The 19,179-nt window shown below is 35.1% G+C and overlaps 1 protein-coding gene across 3 annotated transcripts in view; it reads left to right on the forward strand.

Moving 5' to 3' along the window:
- The window catches only part of scn1laa (sodium channel, voltage-gated, type I-like, alpha), a 52,196-nt gene that overhangs the window by 6,560 nt on the left and 26,457 nt on the right, over positions 1–19,179 (forward strand). The window contains exons 2-12 of one of the 3 annotated variants that reach the window (XM_058787543.1): positions 6,976–7,295; positions 7,798–7,916; positions 9,262–9,351; positions 9,444–9,572; positions 10,757–10,848; positions 12,315–12,554; positions 14,277–14,340; positions 14,476–14,617; positions 15,185–15,391; positions 15,604–15,855; positions 17,991–18,356. In XM_058787543.1, coding sequence (XP_058643526.1) covers positions 7,029–7,295; positions 7,798–7,916; positions 9,262–9,351; positions 9,444–9,572; positions 10,757–10,848; positions 12,315–12,554; positions 14,277–14,340; positions 14,476–14,617; positions 15,185–15,391; positions 15,604–15,855; positions 17,991–18,356 — 1,968 coding nt within the window. In that variant the 5' untranslated portion in view covers positions 6,976–7,028. Of the gene's footprint in view, positions 1–6,975; positions 7,296–7,797; positions 7,917–9,239; positions 9,352–9,443; positions 9,573–10,756; positions 10,849–12,314; positions 12,555–14,276; positions 14,341–14,475; positions 14,618–15,184; positions 15,392–15,603; positions 15,856–17,990; positions 18,357–19,179 lie in introns of those variants that run through there. The other 2 variants (XM_058787540.1, XM_058787541.1) reach the window with 2 other exon arrangements.

Genomic DNA, 19,179 nt, shown 5'->3' on the forward strand with positions numbered 1-19,179 from the left:
TGTCATGTAGAGAGATTAGAGGCTTTGAGCGAGAGTCAGGTTGCTGTTGTCGATGGTAATCGTGTGATGAATATCATGTGTAATTTGGAGTAACCTCAGCCATCGTTTAGATGTTGACTCATGGCTCTGTTTGAAGTTTATTTTGGCTCTTGTTTGGATAACTGGGCCTGTCAGTCAGCTACTCAATCTCTAATTAAAATGAATGCCACGTCTGCTGGGAGTACAGATGTGGTCAACAACCTGTTAATCTCTCAGAGGACACGATGTACTACCTGCAGATGATAATCTGGATTTATTACATCCTTAGAGTGCTGCTGAAGATGGTATCTGTTGCAAACTCTTCATGGTTGGTAACAGGCGTGCCAGCTGACTTACAGACTTGTTGAAATCAAATTTAGTGTTCTTAACTTTGTCAGGCGGGTCTATTTCAGACATTAGTGAAATGTTGTCTATAATACCTTTGTATTACAGTGTATAACAAAATATCAAAGCCACACACATTTATTTTAAGCAACAAAACATTTCACAAAAAGATAAAGGGTATATTGTATTATATTGTATATTGTATGTGTTTTTGGTGAACATGTGTAAGTATAATGTGTCCATACTTGTTAATGTGATGAACTGCACTGATGATTGCTCTGATAGGATACTATGAACTTTAGGAGAACTGTTTTCATACATCCACTAAAATTACCAAACCAAAACTGATTAAAAGTTATTAACAAAACATTTTGAAGAAAGCAAAGTTGGCGAAAAGAGAAGCGGCATTGTTTTCAGATGCCATTTGCTTAATCTATTACAGTAAAATTTATACTTTTTAGAGTACTTTTTGGGAACACTGTATAGCACAACAGCTGGGTTGCGGAAGTAAAAACTATATTTATTTACTTCATAGGAAAATTAAATTTTAACAACAACTGCTGAACCCTTAAAAACAGACTTGCTTTTGTTGAATCCATCTGTTCAGATTAATTCAATTTATATTTAAAATAATCACGTGCAATAGCGGAATTTATGGTGAAAAACTACATTACCCATGATGCTTTACAGAAAGTTCCACCAATCCGAGAGTTGCAGCAAGCAAAGCGTGCCAAGAAATCTTTAGCTCTGCCCACTATGCCCTCAAAAAAAATAAATAAATAAATAATATATATACAGTGGATACGGAAAGTATTCAGACCCCCTTAATTCTAAGCGGTATGTGTGGAGAAAACCAGGCACTGCTCATCACCTGTCCAATACAGTCCCAACAGTGAAGCATGGTGGTGGCAGCATCATGCTGTGGGGGTGTTTTTCAGCTGCAGGGACAGGACGACTGGTTGCAATCGAGGGAAAGATGAATGCGGCCAAGTACAGGGATATCCTGGACGAAAACCTTCTCCAGAGTGCTCAGGACCTCAGACTGGGCCGAAGGTTTACCTTCCAACAAGACAATGACCCTAAGCACACAGCTAAAATAACGAAGGAGTGGCTTCACAACAACTCCGTGACTGTTCTTGAATGGCCCAGCCAGAGCCCTGACTTAAACCCAATTGAGCATCTCTGGAGAGACCTAAAAATGGCTGTCCACCAACGTTTACCATCCAACCTGACAGAACTGGAGAGGATCTGCAAGGAGGAATGGCAGAGGATCCCCAAATCCAGGTGTGAAAAACTTGTTGCATCTTTCCCAAAAAGACTCATGGCTGTATTAGATCAAAAGGGTGCTTCTACTAAATACTGAGCAAAGGGTCTGAATACTTAGGACCATGTGATATTTCAGTTTTTCTTTTTTAATAAATCTGCAAAAATGTCAACAATTCTGTGTTTTTCTGTCAATATGGGGTGCTGTGTGTACATTGAGGAAAAAAATTAACTTAAATGATTTTAGCAAATGGCTGCAATATAACAAAGAGTGAAAAAAGGTGTGAATACTTTCCGTACCCACATATATATTAGGGGTGGCACGGTACATGTATTTGTACCAAACCGTCACGGTACGGGCGTCTCGGTTCGGTGCATGAGGCCTTACGACGAATACAGGCAATTCACCCCCAATCCAGAAGGGGGCGCCCGCAGTAATGCAGCACTGTTTGATAACCGTCAGCAGAAGAACAGCAAATGCCATGAGTTGCGCACTTGAAAACAAAGCCCCCAGACAGCGACCATGTGCTGATTCTGAGCATGTCTCTCACATAGACTGACAAAGGAGTATACTTTAAAGGCTTGCGCACTCAACTGTTTGCGAAATGGAGCTTTGTACTCGTGTATCCTTTTATTTTGATAAAGTACCAACTGCGCTGTCAAGTTAGCAGTTAAGTATAAACTTAAAACAACATGTTGAGAAAACTCAAAAATCTGCTGAAGCTGGTTGCCTTAAAATTTTAAGTTGGCTCAGCTTTCTTTTTTTTTACAGTGTAGATAGATATGCATATATGTGTATATGCGTGTGTGTATTATGCAATAAATAAAACTAAAAACTAAAAAAAATATATTGTTTCTATTGATACAACCAACAACTTTAAATTAATAGTTATATAAGCCTATTTTATTCATCATGTCTTTTGCAGTGCTTCATTCTGCCTTTGTTTGATTTTCAAATATCTTTTGCTTCAAATAAAAGTTTGTAATGTTGTGAATCTCCTCATAGTTTGTTGGATTGGTTACTGGCTTATAATGCTTTAACAAAGACTTTTTAAAAACCCTGTGAAAGAAATGAATGGGGAAAATACTTCCGCAACCAACACCGATGTTTTTGATCATCTAAACATTTAACGCGCTATATAGAAATGTATCGTTTGCTGTTCAGTTTAATTGTGCTACCTATGCAATGTCAAAACAGCTATTTCAGACATATCAAAACACTACAAAAATCAATAAATATGAACTAGATAATATAGCGGGCTGTATTTGTAGTCTGTCAGAGGTCCTGGGCTGTTTTTAGTCCCGGTGCATCCCTGCTGCTACTGAAAGCACATTGAAATGCAATTAATCATTTGTCTGACTGTTGTGTCCCAAGTGATGTATTTGAAATCACAGTATCCTGCAAAGTGCCATGAAATGGACGATGATCACTGACAAGCGAATTTAACCCTATGTAACCCTACAGTTTTGGAATAAAAGGAGAAGGAAAAAATAAAAGTTTACTGTAAAATTCACAGTGAAAGATTAAAGCATTACTAATGCTTTTGCCCCAGCTGATGTTGCTTTTTTTTCAGTTGGTGGTTGTGTGGCTAATCATACTGCATTTGTATTTGTATTACTAAAATTTGATGGTACCTGTAAAGGCTACAACTGTACCACAAAAGTAATTTTATTTGTTTTTTTCCCCCAGTTTTCCAACAATTTTTCTCCAGCTCTTTTTACAGATGGGTTGCTTTATGGTCAGTAGAAAAGCACATAATATATATATATATATATAATATGTAATATATATATATATATATATATATATATATATATATATATATATATATATATATATATATATATATATATATATATATATATATATATATATATACTGTATATATATATATATATATTTTTTTTTATTATTATTTCTTTTTTTATTGGTTTGTAAAAATGTGACATTTGTTTGCACATTTTTTTTTATTCATACAATGACATTTAGAGTAAGTGTCTAAATACTTTTTGGACTTTTGGACTTGTTTTCTTAAGATTATTTTATGCTATGTTTTGAGAAATTATTTGGAATTCTGAAAAACTGAGTTAATGTACTAAATCCGACCGAAAGGTTGCATTAACCAAGAAAATGGCATTTATCAAAACATGACGTATAATTCAAATAGTTTTTTGTCATTTTAACAGATAAATCTATTGTATTGCATTTCCCAATCCCTACTTTACTGTCTTTCACACAGAAATGGATACTAATAGGAACGGGAAGGATAGAAAAATGGAGGGAATTAATTTTTAAAGGATCCCTTAAAAATAGACCAGGAGAGAGACGTGAGTAAGGATTCGAGAAGATAAATGAGAGATTCCAAGTGGAATAATTCATGGGATATTGTTCATTAAGTTGGGTGAGCAGATTGCAAGACAGAATGTGTCTGTTGTGCTTTTGCCTTTGTGAGAACGGAATAAAATGAAAAAAGGCCAAGAACTGGAAAGAATACATTTCTCTCACATCTTACACTTTCTTTTACAAAGAAAAGACCTTTATTAGCATTGATGGTTGCGTGAAGAACCTTCAACATCCGTGGAACCGTTCCATTGCACAAAATGTTCTTTATAGTGGAAAAAGGGGTCTTCAGATTATTAAAAATGTGGGAAAAAAAAAGTTATTTTAAAAACTGTTCACTGTGTTCTTCCTGGAATTCCAAAATGTTTCTTCTATGGCATCAATGCAAAAAAACCTTCATATTTTTAATATATAATTTAGTTTTTCATACTAAGCATACTATTTTGTACCACTAATGTTTTCCAACCAGGATTCTGATCTGCATCCTTTTCTAGCGTGATTTGTGAAGTCTGATATCTCAAGGAAATGATGTGTCCTCTTAGTGACCTGAAGACAGATTGTGATATGGTAATGCAATTAGGAAATGATATCTGATATCGATTCTTAGTATTACAGAGGAAATGTCTGTCTGTGTTTCTCATGTGTGGCTCCACTGTTGTGCCAGGTTCTCCTGCCTGATTGAGCATGTGCTCTTTGCTGGTTTATACTGTGTTTGATTTCTGGAGTGAAATGTGTTCTTCCCTCAACAAAGTGCAGAGTATCACTCTTGGGAGCTCTTAATGTTGAGGGTTTTCCAGTGAACACCTATTAGAAGAGATCTTTTTCAGTGGTTGGGGTTATAGTGATTTATCTGAAATGAGAGAAATCATCTCCTCCTTCACTAATTAGGCTTGGCGACCCATATACTGGGAAGTGACTGCACTGATTGAGCTTGTGAACACATTGATTGCATGGCTTTCCTTTTTCCAACTTTAAAACATTTTACAGTAGTTGAAATTCAGTAACTATTTGCAAATGTTGTCAAAAGGGGCATCTTTTTGTAATGTTTTGAGCTCAACATTATATGCGGCATTCGCAACTGAATGGTACAGAATATGTTTTCGGAACAAGTTGAACTTTAACATGGCACTAGTGCCTTAAATACAACACTATATGCAAGAGTTTTTAAGCTATGTACATCCACTAAACTCGGCACAGTCCTTCAGCTTGTTCTGATTTACTTTACTTTGTCTTTTATAATGAATCAGATTAAATGGCTTTATTAAATAGCTATTAAATATCCCATAGACTTTGCCTGTTTGTTTTTGTAGAAGTTTTGCATGACTTGAAATTAATTTTTTCTACCATTTTTGTCAGATTTTAGTCCTGGTTTTAAAACTTAATTTTGGCAAACAGATTTTGTTGGTGATTTGAAATATGTAATTTAGTTCAGCATGCAGTTTTTGATATTTCAGGATTTCCCAATGAATTTAGACCAAGTCAACTTTAAAAGGGTGGTAAAAACACTTACCCAAATAGTTTTTTATATAGTTCACCCAAAAATGAAAATTCTGTCATTAATTACTCACCCTTATGTCGTTCCAAACCTGTAAGACCTTCGTTCATCTTTGGAACACAAAATCCGAGAGCTCTCTGAGCCTCAATAGACAGCAATGTAACTGAAATGTTCCCAGGTCCAGAAACATAGTAAGGACATTGTTAAAATAGACCATGTGACATCAGTGGCTCAACTGTAATTTTTTATGAAGCTACGAGAATACTTATTGTGTGCAAAGAAAACAAAAATAAGGACTTTAATCAACAATTCTTCTCCATTTCTAAAACTGTTTGGATGACAGAATTTTCATTTTTTGGTGAACCATCCCTTTAAAGTATATATTTATTGTTAATGAACATATTGTAACTTGAACTCCTCAGAGGGAAATCCAGTAAAATAAGTGGGTGCATGATTATGGATTTGGCCTGGTGATCTGACGGTTTCAAACCTCAGTTGGAGTGACCCATGAACTGAATATGTATGAAGTTGTCCTTTGTCACATGAGCATGACGTGCGCTCCAAATGCTGATTCAAATTACCAGCTCAACCAGCAGGAACAAACATGGAAATTTGCACTTACCTAATGTCTTTTAGCAGGCCAGGGGACATTTCTTTAAATAAAACCATATGTAATGTCCAGTAAACCAAACAGCTGGTGTCCTTTTCTCGAGAAGCACAGGTGTGCTGGTTGACTAGCTAGTGTTGGTTTTTGATGCTGGTTGGTTAGTAAGGGATGTTGTTGATCCACCAGTTAGGACAGTAACAAATTAAAGGGACAGTTCACCCAAAAATGAAAATTTGCTGACCCTCAAGCCAACCAAAGATGTAGGTGACTTTTTTATTTCTTGAGTAGAACAGCAAATAATATTTTCAGTTGAAACTGTGGTCCTTGGTTATTCATAAAATGCATGTCAGTGGCTGCCTCTCTTTGAGAATAACAAAAATCTTATTAAGAACTCAAAATTAATACCTGTGGCTCCTGACGATATATGTTTTATAAAGCAAAATGATCGGTCTGTGCAAGAAACTGAACATTATTTACAACATTATTACCTGCAATCCAAAGTCCATATATTAAATTAATGTAAATAAATTAATAATAAAATTAAAATTGCATACAACTGTTATTTAAATGTATACAATTCAATAAATGAATAAGTGAAATGCATGTTAATAAAAATCGTACCATGCTCTACTAAGCTAGCTGTAGGTTTAAGCTCCTCTTTTAAGTCGGGTGGGACTGTATTTATTTATTTGTGTGGCATACGTAACCCTGATTCCTCAAGAGCTCTGTTTCTGATAGCTGATGGTTTTGAGTATGGCAAGGCGTGTCCATCACTTATAGGATGCTTTTTCTCTTTGTGGTTCCGGAAGGATTTTATAGAAAGCTAACCATACAGTTACCGATCACATTTAATGTGTTTCTGTCCCTCTGACTCAGTCTTTCTCTCTTTCTCTGTGGTTCTGCCAGTTGTTTCTCATGCAGACATGTAGAGAATCACTCTGAAGTTTCAGGATGAGAAAATGGCGCATTCGTTTACTCCACCAGGACCTAAAAGTCTCCGTAAGTTCACCCGTGAATCTCTTAAGGCCATCGAGAGCCGGATCACTGAGGAGAACGCCAGGAAGTCCAAGGACAAGCAGGAGAGAAATAAAGATGATGAATGCAGGAGAAAACCCAACAGCGGCTTGGAGGCTGGGAAAAATCTGCCCTTCATATACGGAGACGTTCCCAGAGGACTGGTGTCCACACCACTGGAGGACCTGGACCAGTTCTACAGAAACCAGACAGTGAGTTTAGATTTATATTTCTCAACAAAAACATGAGAGTCCACAAAGGTACTGCGAGGGGTCCAAAGCATCACCCTGAAGACTGAGATTTAAAGTCTTATTTAAATCTTAGAAAAAATGCAAAAGAAAGACATGAAAAGAAACTTTATAGATGTTTTAGAAATTTGAGACATGTCAAATAAAATTTTAAAAAATGGAATATTTAGTCAAATATAATTTAAGAAAACAAAAAGCTATTTCATGGTCAGTAATCAAATTTTCAGCAAATAATATTTTCAAATGCAAATTAAGAAGAACTAATTATAATCAATGTTGTTGTGCATGTTTTATTTATATATTTAATTATATTAATATAAAGATATAATAATTTATTATATGTGTGTGTATATATATATATATATATATATGTATGTATATATATGTGTGTGTGTGTGTGTATAATTTATGTATTTTGCTGACTTTAATGATAATTATTCATCTTCTTCATCTACCTATTGTTTAGACTTTTATAGTAGTAAACAAAAAAAAGACAATCAGCCGATTCAACGCTGCTCCTGCCTTGTATATCTTCAGTCCCTTCAACCTTCTGAGGAGAATATCAATTAAGATTTTGGTACATTCATATCCTTCTCAACTGAAACATGAAACTTGTCTTACTGTGATGGTTGGGTCTTATGTTTTTACGGTTTAATCCGTGGGGTTACTATTGGTAATTTACAACCCAAAAATGAGTGATTGAATCAAATTAGATGTCAAATGGACATGTTGTTCTCAGAAACCATTAACAAAACTAAATGGCATTAAAGACAGGTTCGCTTCAGGACAAACATGCTTTGTGTGATGAATTATTAGCAGCTGAGAGCCTGAAACTATGGCTTGATGACTTGATGGCCAATGTAAAATCTGATCCTGAAGCAAAATCAGTTGAGAACCGCTTTAGCATTCAATCATTTATCCAAAAAAATCAATTTTAAATGGATTATCATTTTACTAGCTAAAGCCCCTTTAAATCTAATTTTACTCCACGCTGCAAAAAAAAATCTCATTTCAAGTGTTGTGTATTTCAGATTTGTTAATGATTTTGAGAATGATACCTTAAAAACAGTAGCACTGTAAAATATTACAATTTAAAATAACTGTTTTCTATTTGAATATATTTTAAAAGTTTTATTTATTTATTTATGTGATGCAAAGCTGAATTTTCAGCATCATTACTCCAGTCTTCAGAGTCACATGATCCTTCAGAAATCATTCTAATATGCTGATTTGCTGCACAAGAAACATTTTATTGTTATTAATTATGAAAACAGTTGAGCTGCTTCATATGTGACCCTGGACCACAAAACCAGTCTTAAGTGTCAATTTTTCGAAATTGAGATTTATACATCATCTAAAAGCTGAATAAATAAGCTTTCCATTGATGTATGGTTTGTTATGATAGGACAATATTTGAAAATCTGGAATCTGAGGGTGCAAAAAAATCTAAATACTGAGAAAATCACCTTTAAAGTTGTCCAAATTAAGTTCTTAGCAATGCATATTACTAATCAAAAATGAAGTTTTGATATATTTCTGGTAAGAAATTTGCTAAATATCTTCATGGAACATGATCTTTACTTAATATCCTAATGATTTTTGTCATAAAAGAAAAATTGATCATTTTGACCCATACAATGTATTTTTGGCTATTGCTACAAATATACCCCAGTGACTTAAGACTGGTTTTGTGCTCCAGGGTCACATATTTGTGTGGAAACCATGCTTTTTTTCAGGATTCTTTCAAAAGTTCATTTTTTGTAATACTATAAATGTCTGCATTATAACTTTTGATCAATTTAATGTGTTCTTGATGGCTAAAAGTATTAATTTCTTTTAAATCTTAAAAAAATAAAATAAATCTTTCAGACCCCAAACTTTTGAATGGTACTTAGTTCTATCACTTAGTTTCCTTAACTGCAGGTTTCACATTGTTCAGTGTGTTTATAATGTTCACTATACTGGCAAACTGCGCTTTCATGGTCTACTCACAACCTCCAGACTGGGCCAAGAACGTAGAGTGAGTTGATCTCTTTGCTGTTTTTCAAGTTTAGTGTAGAAATATTCACCGTGTTTGCTGAGTGCAGTAACTGAGGGTCTTGTTTTTAACAGGTATGCCTTCACTGGAATATACACATTTGAAGCACTCATTAAGATCATTGCTAGGGGATTCTGTGTCGGACAGTTTACGTTCCTCAGAGACCCATGGAACTGGTTGGATTTTATGGTTATAGTCATGGCGTAAGTATACCAAATCTGTTATTTACCCCGGCTACACTGTTATAAGTTATAAGAATCCATTTATTGTCATTGCTTAAAGGTGAAGAGTGCAATTTTTTATAAGACTTTGCTGGTTTTCAACTGACCAGGTTTATTCTGCCTTTACAATTGTTCATTAAAACGTAAACCACTTTTCTTTTTCTCCTCCGCTGAAATTATCCTACTCCTTTTTTATATGAAACGTCCACTTTCACCATCCAGTTTATCTTTAAAATATGTCTGAAAATTATGACAGAATGTTTATTATTTTTGCAATTCTGTTTGGTGCTGCTAATGGCATAAATTACACTCTTCAACTGTAGTGTTTCATAGTCCATAGAGTGGGTCAAAAATGATCATCTTCAGTTGTTACTGTCAGTGTGCAACGATAAGAGTGCTGCAGATAAAAGTGTCTGGTAAATGACAAAATATAAATGTAAATCTATAGGTTGAAACACATTTCTTTTGAAATGCATTATGAAAGTATTGAATTGATAGTTTATATGTTTAGAGTAAAACATTTAGAGTTCAAAAAAACAAACAAAACATTGTTGGGGTTCAAAAACTTGTTTGTCTTTGCTAAGACATCTCAAAACCTTGTCGAATTATTTAAAATGACAGAAAGGTTTACTGCAAAAAAAAAAAGCAACAAACATTTTTTTTATATAGTTTTTATTATATTTTATTTGAAATAAAAATGTGTTATTAAATATTTTAGATACAATATGTTTATGCACTCATTTATTAAAACAGTTAAATAATGTGACTTTTTAGAGTTTAAAATACTTCTGTTTATTTATTTTTAATCAGTTATTTATTTCATTTTAATTCTAATTTTATTCTAACAATTTTTTTTAAGATAATAAGTCCATAAAATGCCTATAAAGGCCATTGGCATCTTCAGTGCCCATCAGCTTTATTTGTATCTGTGCATTTGGTCCCACAGGTTTGTTACAGAGTTTATAAAGATAGGCAATGTATCAGCTCTCCGCACATTCAGGGTACTCAGAGCTTTGAAAACTATTTCAGTAATTCCAGGTAAGCAGAAAACACGTTTAGGTGTGCGATGTCTGTGTGACCTTTGAACCCGACTGCAACCCTGTGTCTTGACCTTCCTGTGTGTTGTATGTCTGGCAGTGTTTGATTTCCCACCCTCCATGTTTCAGATATGTTACAGAGTTTGTGGATCTGGGTAGTGTGTCTGCGCTGCGAGCGTTCAGAGTTCTTCGAGCCCTGAAAACTATATCTGTCATCCCAGGTGAGAGTTAGGGCAAAGGTCAGGGTCACAGATGCTGACACTGCTTTCTTCAAGCATGTCATGTTCTTCTTTAAGTGCTTAAAGGAGACGTCTTTTTTTCAGACATTTTCCAGTTTTCTTTTCAGGTGTTCTTGCTTTGATTCGTGATTTGATGGTTGCATGCAAAAAAAAAAAAGTGATGTCTGATTCACATCGAATAAGTCAATTCTTTTAAATCAGTAGGTCAAAAATTCACGTATGAATTCACACATTTAAGAATGGTTTCTGTCCTTTTTGCTCATGAGTCGTAAATCAGTGTGCTGGTTTACTACAAAAGTACTTAAAGGAATAGTTCACCCATAAAATAAAATAAAAAAAACTGCAGAAAATGTACTCACCCTCAGCCCACCCAAGATATAGATGAGTTTGTTTCTTCATCTAAGCAAATTTGGAGAAATGTAGCATTACATCTCTTGCTCACCAATGGATGCTCTGCAGTGAATGGGTGCCGTCAGAATGAGAGTCCAAACCACTGATAAAAACATCATAATAATCCACAGAACACTTAATGATGGATTTATTTATTTTTAACAAATGTGCAGCTTTTCACTCTACAAAATTCACTGGAGTGGTGTGGATTGCTTGTGGATTATTGTGATGTGTTTATCAGCTGTTTGTACTCTCATTCTGACGGCACCCATTCACTGCAGAGCATCCATTGGTGAGCAAGTGATTGCAATGCAAATTTCTCCAAATCTTTTCTGATGAAGAAACAAACTCATCTACGTCCTGCATGGCCTGAGGGTGAGGATATTTTCAGCAAATGTTCTTTTTTGGGTGAACTATTCCTTTAACAATCACTATGTTATTGAAATCTGAGCTAGATTTCTTAAGGGGCGGTTATTTGATGTTTTTGTTTCTCCTCTCCTTTTATGATGACTTTATGTTTGTACTGTAGCCGTCTTGCATGTTTTCGTGTAGTCACTGTTTAGTTATTATGAGCAGTTATGTGCATGTGATACACGAAATACTATTGTGAACTTAAGCATTCAGATTTACTCTTGTAAAAGAGAGTATCAAACATATCAATGTTCAAATTTATGTACATACATATACACACATTCATTCAGGGTCCAAAATTGATGTAATGCATTAATTACAAAGTACTGTTACATGATTTAAGTTGAATTGTAAGAATGATAGCCTGACCCTTGCTGAAGTGTCATTGGTGAATCATATTGTCAAATTGTAAACAAATATCTGTTGTGACTTGCACATCTCCAAATGGCTAAATTTGGCACATGAAGAGTCTCTTGTATGTGATGTCACAATGACCTGTGCTGTTTGTCATGATTATACATGAAAACAACTGTTAAATAATTCTATTTCATAGTCAGAATAAAATACTTGATTTTGAAGTGAATTTTGGACCCTGATTTCATTAGTGTAAAGTTGGAATGTGACAAGGTGTACTCTGTTTTGCACAGGGCTGAAAACAATTGTTGGAGCTCTGATCCAGTCAGTGAAGAAGCTGTCAGATGTGATGATCTTGACCCTTTTTTGCCTAAGCGTCTTTGCTTTGGTCGGACTGCAGCTGTTCATGGGAGTTCTAAGAAATAAATGTGTGATCCAGCCATACAATTACAACTTAACCACTTATTATTCACTTAACAAAATAGAGGAATGTTACAACAACGATCCCTGCAAGGCATACATTAACAATCAGAGTAAGTTCATTTTCATTGTTTTGCTGATTCAGGATTCAGAATCTGATGCAGCTACACTATTGTGTATCAATACATGTGTGTTTTGTTGTGAAAACTCACCAATAATCATTCTGCAATTAATTTGAGTGATATTACAAGTAGATGTAGCTGAAAATATGTTAGTGCACAATAAAGGAATAAGCAGTAAGCATGCAGATATTATAATAAGCAAATACCTTAAATGCTTTCATGCACCCAAAGGCAGTTATTAGAAAACAAAAACTTATTTGTATGTTTGTTTTTTTACACAACATAGAGAGACAAACTGACAGATTGAATTAAGGCACAATAAACAATATTGGACCTAGGTTTCATACAAAAATGTTAATTGCTGACAAACATTTTGCCCCATCCGGATATCCATCCAGCCATACACATGCATCCATACATTTATCCATCAATACATCCATACGTTTCGTCAGAAAACCACATATAAATTAGTGACTGTACAACACAGATTTATTTACTTGGTTAGTGATTTAGAAATGGTACAGAATACTGAAATCATATTTAATTGCTGTATGTGACAAGTTATTGCAAATGATAGGGGTATCAACATCATGTAATCCAGAAGGACTGATAATTTGCATCCTACTGCACAAATTTAATGTGAAGAGAGGTTATAGTACACCTGAAAACTTTCATGAACTGTTGTGATGAAAGAACCTTTCGATCAGGGCCAGTATAAACCCAGTGAAGAGTGACTACAATATAGGCCTGAAGAGGAAATTTTGTGAGTGTGTAAGTGATCTGTACATCTGCCAGACAGCCAGTGGTCATCATTCAGCATTATGGACGTTTACATTAGCCCCAGCCATGAAAAACCTGTTTGAGAGAAAGAGGAAGAGGAATTCCACCTTGCTCATAGGCGGTGAAATATGATATCCATTGGAAAGTACTTTAGCGGGATGGGGGAAAGCTATCATAGGAGTGAGGTAATGTGGCCCGCTGCTTGCTGAGGACGATGCCTTCCACATGTATCATTATTCTGATACTGTATATACACAAATTCTGCTGGTATTTTGACATTTCACTCATTTGCATGGGGCTTCGCCCTGCTCCATTAAAAAAAAACAACAACAAAAACAACATGTCCCATTTAATTTGATGGGTTAGAGAGAGGATGGAAAATGGTCAAAAAAAAACAAAAAACATCAAAAATTATCTAAATGATGACCATTTTCCTCATTGGTTCATTTTTGACACCAACAACAATGACGAAAATGGTCATGTATTAAGGCTTTTTTGGGATGCCTCCCAAAAACAAATAAATAAATAAAAAAGGACCAGCATTGAAAATGGTAATATATTAAAACTGGTCAATTTTTTGCTCCAAAATTTCTTTATTGTTTTTGGTGCCAAAAATGGGTCAATGAAGAAAATGGCCATATATTAATTGACATTTATTGCACCAAAAACAATTAAGAAAGTGATCATATGGTCATTTTTGGTGAAAATAAATAATAACCAACGAAAAATATTAAATACAAAAATGAAGAAAATGGTCATATTTTATTGCAAAAGAAAAAATAAAAATGGTCCATTTTCTGCACCACAAATAATAAAGAAATTGGTCATATGGTCATTTTAGTGGGGGAAAAAAGTACCAGTGAAGAATATTAAAATATAAATGTAAAAAAATGAACCAACCTAAATGTTAACCAAATAAACTTTTTCCTGTAGGTAATCATTATATCCAACCAGGAAAGAAAGATGCTATGCTCTGTGGGAGAAGCAGTGATGCTGGGTAAGCAATGTGTATCGAATTTTTTCATGAACCTTGGCATTGTCATCCCTTCAAACATAATTCTCCAAGAGCAGTTGCATGTTTTTTTACATGGTGAGTTTTTGACAGTCACTGTCTCACATGTGTGCATTTCAGGCAGTGTCCAGAAAATCATGTCTGTATGAAAGGAGGTCCCAATCCAGATTATGGTTACACAAGCTTTGATTCCTTTGGCTGGGCCTTCCTTGCCTTATTCAGACTGATGACTCAAGACTACTGGGAGAATCTTTACCAACAGGTGCTTTTGTTTTGTTTGTCTACGTGGAGGAAGCCAATTTTGTATGATTATTCTTTTTTTGTGGAACACAAAAGATATTTTGCAGAATAATTGTTTTCTATATGATACAAGTAGACAAAGTCTAGGGCTGTCAAGCTTCAAAACGGACAAAACCCCACCATGAAAGTAGTCCATATTATTTGTATAATTTATTCCAAGTCTTCTAATGCAATGTAATATTGCTGGTGTGAGGAACGGACTGAATAGTTGTTTTTCCCTGAAAATCTTACCCTCCATTGTGTTCAAAACTATTGTTTCACGGGAAATGCATGAACCTATGAAGTGTGCAATTTCTTCTCTGTCTATTTCTGTACAGTTTCAATCTGTTCACACAAATCAGTTATTTAATTTAGCATGTAGCCATATAGACTATTTTATAGTATTTTTGTGGTTTTTGTTTGTTTGTTTGTTTGTTTGTTTATGGAGTCTCCATCCACTTTCATTGTATGGAAAAGAAGATAATCATACAGAATTTACATGAATAGCTTCCTATGTTTATCATAGACTAATCGTGGACTGTTTTTACAGACTCTTCGGGCTGCAGGAAAAACCTACATGATTTTTTTCGTGCTGGTCATTTTCTTGGGATCCTTCTACCTGGTGAATCTGATCCTGGCTGTGGTCGCCATGGCATATGATGAACAAAATCAAGCCACTATTGATGAGGCTTTGAAGAAAGAGGAGGAGTTTAGCGCCATGCTCCAGCAGCTGATGAGACAGGAAGAGGAAGCTCAGGTCTGTTGGGTGTTTTCATTAAAACGGGGTATGAATACCATGCAGATTGTAGTGTATGGCACCTTCAATGGCAAAGTAATGGCTTTGATTCCCAGGAAATGCATGAATCGCTAACAAAATGTATTCTTTCAAAGCATCCAAATGCATAAATGTAAATGCCAGAAATCTTTACAAACTGTGTAAGTATAATCTGTTACATGATTGCTTGGCAGGCTGAGGCTGAAGCGTCCAAGTGTGATGGGCTGAGTGGAGAAAAGACAGACTCTTCCTCGGATGCCTCCAAACTCAGTTCCAAAAGTGCCAAAGAAAGACGCAACCGCAGGAAAAAGAGACAGCGTCAGGGGGAAGGCGAGAAAGAGGAGGATTCCAACAAGGAGGGAACTGATAGAAAGGCCAGCTTCCGTTTAACAGCTGATGGAAAAATCCGGCTCTCACGTGAAAGGACTTACACGTCTCCACATCAGGTCAGAAAAATCTCATCTGCTGTGTGGTTTTATTTGATGCTTACTATAGCAATAAGGAAATGTCATTGACTTAAACACAGAAGACAACAGTCATATCAGTGTTTGTGAAATCAGAATAATTATGGAAATGTCTTATTGTTTAAGTGTGCTATTATTACCGTTTTAGAATAGAACAGGTGAGACAAACTTTGACATTTTTTGGTAATGAAGAATGAGATCTGAAAGATGTACAGGAATGATATATTGGGTCTAATCTACATATCTGATTCATGATTTAGAATCAAAATGATATGGAACATTTTATAAATATATAGATTATATATCATAGATAGACTGACAAAGTTTCTACTTTATTCAGCATTAAAAATTGATTTTAATAAACGCTGTCATCTTCATTCTTTCAACTATCTGCTTAGTGCTGTCAAACGATTAATCGCAATTAAGCGCATCCAAAGTGAAATTTTTTATTTACATAATATATGTGTGTGTACTGTGTATATTTATTATATATATATATAAATACACACACATACAGTACATATTTTGAAAATATTTACATGCATATATTTGGATGCATATAATATATATTTTATATAATTATATTTAATATATAAAAATAACATATATTTCTTAAATATATACATGCATGGCTGCGTATTTATATATATATATATATATAATAAATATACACAGTACACACACATATACTGTGTAAACAAAACTTTCATTTTGGATGCGATTAATCGTTTGACAGCACTATATCTGCTTGACTTTTTGACATTCTTATCATTCATCAAAATTCTCTTTTCTCACCCAGTTCATAATAAATTCACGATTTTTCTATTTCTTTGCTTTGAGAAAAAAAAAAAAAAACTTCATCTAAACTTCTTCAAAACTAAAGACATCTTTTTCATATTCAGCATAATCATCATCCAGATATTGACCATTTTTGCCACTTTTGTTCTCTCCCACCATTGCTTGTCCATCTGACCAGTCGCTAAACTCATAATTTTCTTTAAAATGTTTGTTATTCTTACGTGGGCTGAAATTTTGAATTGCAAAGCATCACTATCTTCTGTTCAATTATTGTAGTAACATGACTAAAAACTGCTATTAAATAAACAGATTGAACTTTTTACCATATTTTTGGATTATTACTGTAAAATGAACAAATTAAATAAAAAACAGGACTTCCATGAACTTACATTAGAAAAGAGCAAAAACTTAGGACGATAACATTAGCTATAACTATAAAGTTTTAAAGGCAGGGTAAGTGATTTCTGGTAGCCAATGTTGATATTTGAAATCACCAAAACAAACACACCCCTACCCCAAAAGGGTCTCACCCCTATTTTGATAGCTCCGCCCCACACATACGTACACAACCCAGGCAACGATTAGTTCTTCGGTGTGTCCGGTGTAGACACGGTGTTACCAGGGCCAGCGCCCTCCACACACACAACATGATTTGTGCCCCCCCTAGAAATTCAAATGCCCCCCTGATGGAGGTGCCCTGGCGCCGGTTCTGGGTGTTACTCACCAATCGAGAAGAAACAAAGCAACCTCGGCATCCGATTGCAGGCCTTCCGCTCCTTCAGTTCTCTCCAGCACTGGAAAGCTGATCCGATATTTACACGGGTCCTACTTCTTGCCTTATTGTTCTGCAGACGTTTTCCTCTTTTGTTTTTTATACAGCATCTCTATCTTTCTGTCGTCGCTCGGCTAATGTCCATCATGTGCACTGAGCGCTCTCTCCTCCACACATCATGAGGAGACACGCCCCTTACTGCTGATTGGCTACAAGTTTGTTTTGGTACTCGGCCCGACTCAGTTTTCTAAAGCGTTTTTGATACCTTTAATCGTAACAATAATGACACAGAGGAACAAAATCCCTGCAATCCCTTTTTTTTTTTTTTCAGCTGATAAACAAAAACATTAACAGCCAATCAATTATCATGCACTGGTGTGGATGCTTATATTAGTTATTGTTATAGTTATATATGATAATGTGTTGCTGAAGTTGGATTGGCAAATTGGATGTAAATTATGATTTCTTCCGCCAGTTAGTCAGATTACATCCTCGTATACCTTAATTTGTTTGGCAATGTATTTGTAAGGCTTGTTTTTCTCCTCAGTCCCCCCTGAGTTTTCAGGGCTCAATCCTCAGCCCACGTCGGGACAGCAAAGGTAGCGTCTTCAGCTTCCGCGGGCGTGTGCATTCAGAAAACAACTACGCCGATGACGAACAAAGCATGTGTGAGGAGACGGGCAGCAGGAGAAACTCTTTGTTTCTACCCTCTCGATCCGATCCACTTTACAGCACTCCTAGCAAAAGCAGTCTGACTCCACGTTTACTGTTGCCGTCTAACGGAAAAGCGCGGTACATGGTCGACAGCAATGGCATGGTGATAGTGTCGGGTGGAGCGTCTTCACCCAACTCGCCCTCCAGAATACTGACGCCAGAGGTGCCAAGAAAAAGAACAACGTTTGACGACACTTGCGTAAGCACATATGATGCATGTGCTGTTGCTGTGGTGCAATGCAATAAAAATTTTCTCTTTATTTACCATAAATCTGTGCATCCTTTTTTGTTTTTTCTTTTTGCCCTGTTTTCTTTTTTTTTTTTTTTTGCATTTTTTGCTGACTTTGGGTGAAAATCTGCAGAATTCTGTGGGATGGATTTAAACAAAGAAAAAGCTGCATAAGCAAATGCTAAATATTTTTTAAAAGTTGCAGGGAACTTATGAGTGATCAGATTGACTTTCAGCAGAAATCTGCAGAGATTCCTGTGGAAGTTCATTGCATGCAGATTCTGTGTGTGAGCCTGCGAATCAGGTTGTGACAATGAACAATTTTAATTGTTTTCCAGGATTACAGCATGTCATCAGCATTGAAAATCGATTCATTTGTCAATAATTTGTTGAGTTATCAATTAATCATATAAAAAAGCAAAATACACATTATTTCCAGCTTTTTATTCAAAAACGTGTTTAAGCATGTTATTGTACATACTGTCAAATTAGATAAATTATGACTTTTAAAATTGAATTGTAACTTCTTTTACAACTTTTTTTAACTTTTATATTATATAAAGCATTTTACTCTATTGTATAAACATTTGTACTTGATGTTTTTAAAGAAATAATAGTGGCATTTAGCACAAACGAAGACATTCTCAAAGTGGTTAAAATGTCCAAAATGAAATAGCAGTGCTTGCAAGGCAGCAAAAGAATTGTTAAACTGAAAGAAAATAAAAAAAAATTCCACCAGTCATTTTTATTTTTCCAATTCAAATGTAGAATAATAATCTATATATAAAAATTT

This window comes from Onychostoma macrolepis, chromosome 09, assembly GCF_012432095.1.
Source record: "Onychostoma macrolepis isolate SWU-2019 chromosome 09, ASM1243209v1, whole genome shotgun sequence".
NCBI lineage: Eukaryota > Metazoa > Chordata > Actinopteri > Cypriniformes > Cyprinidae > Onychostoma > Onychostoma macrolepis.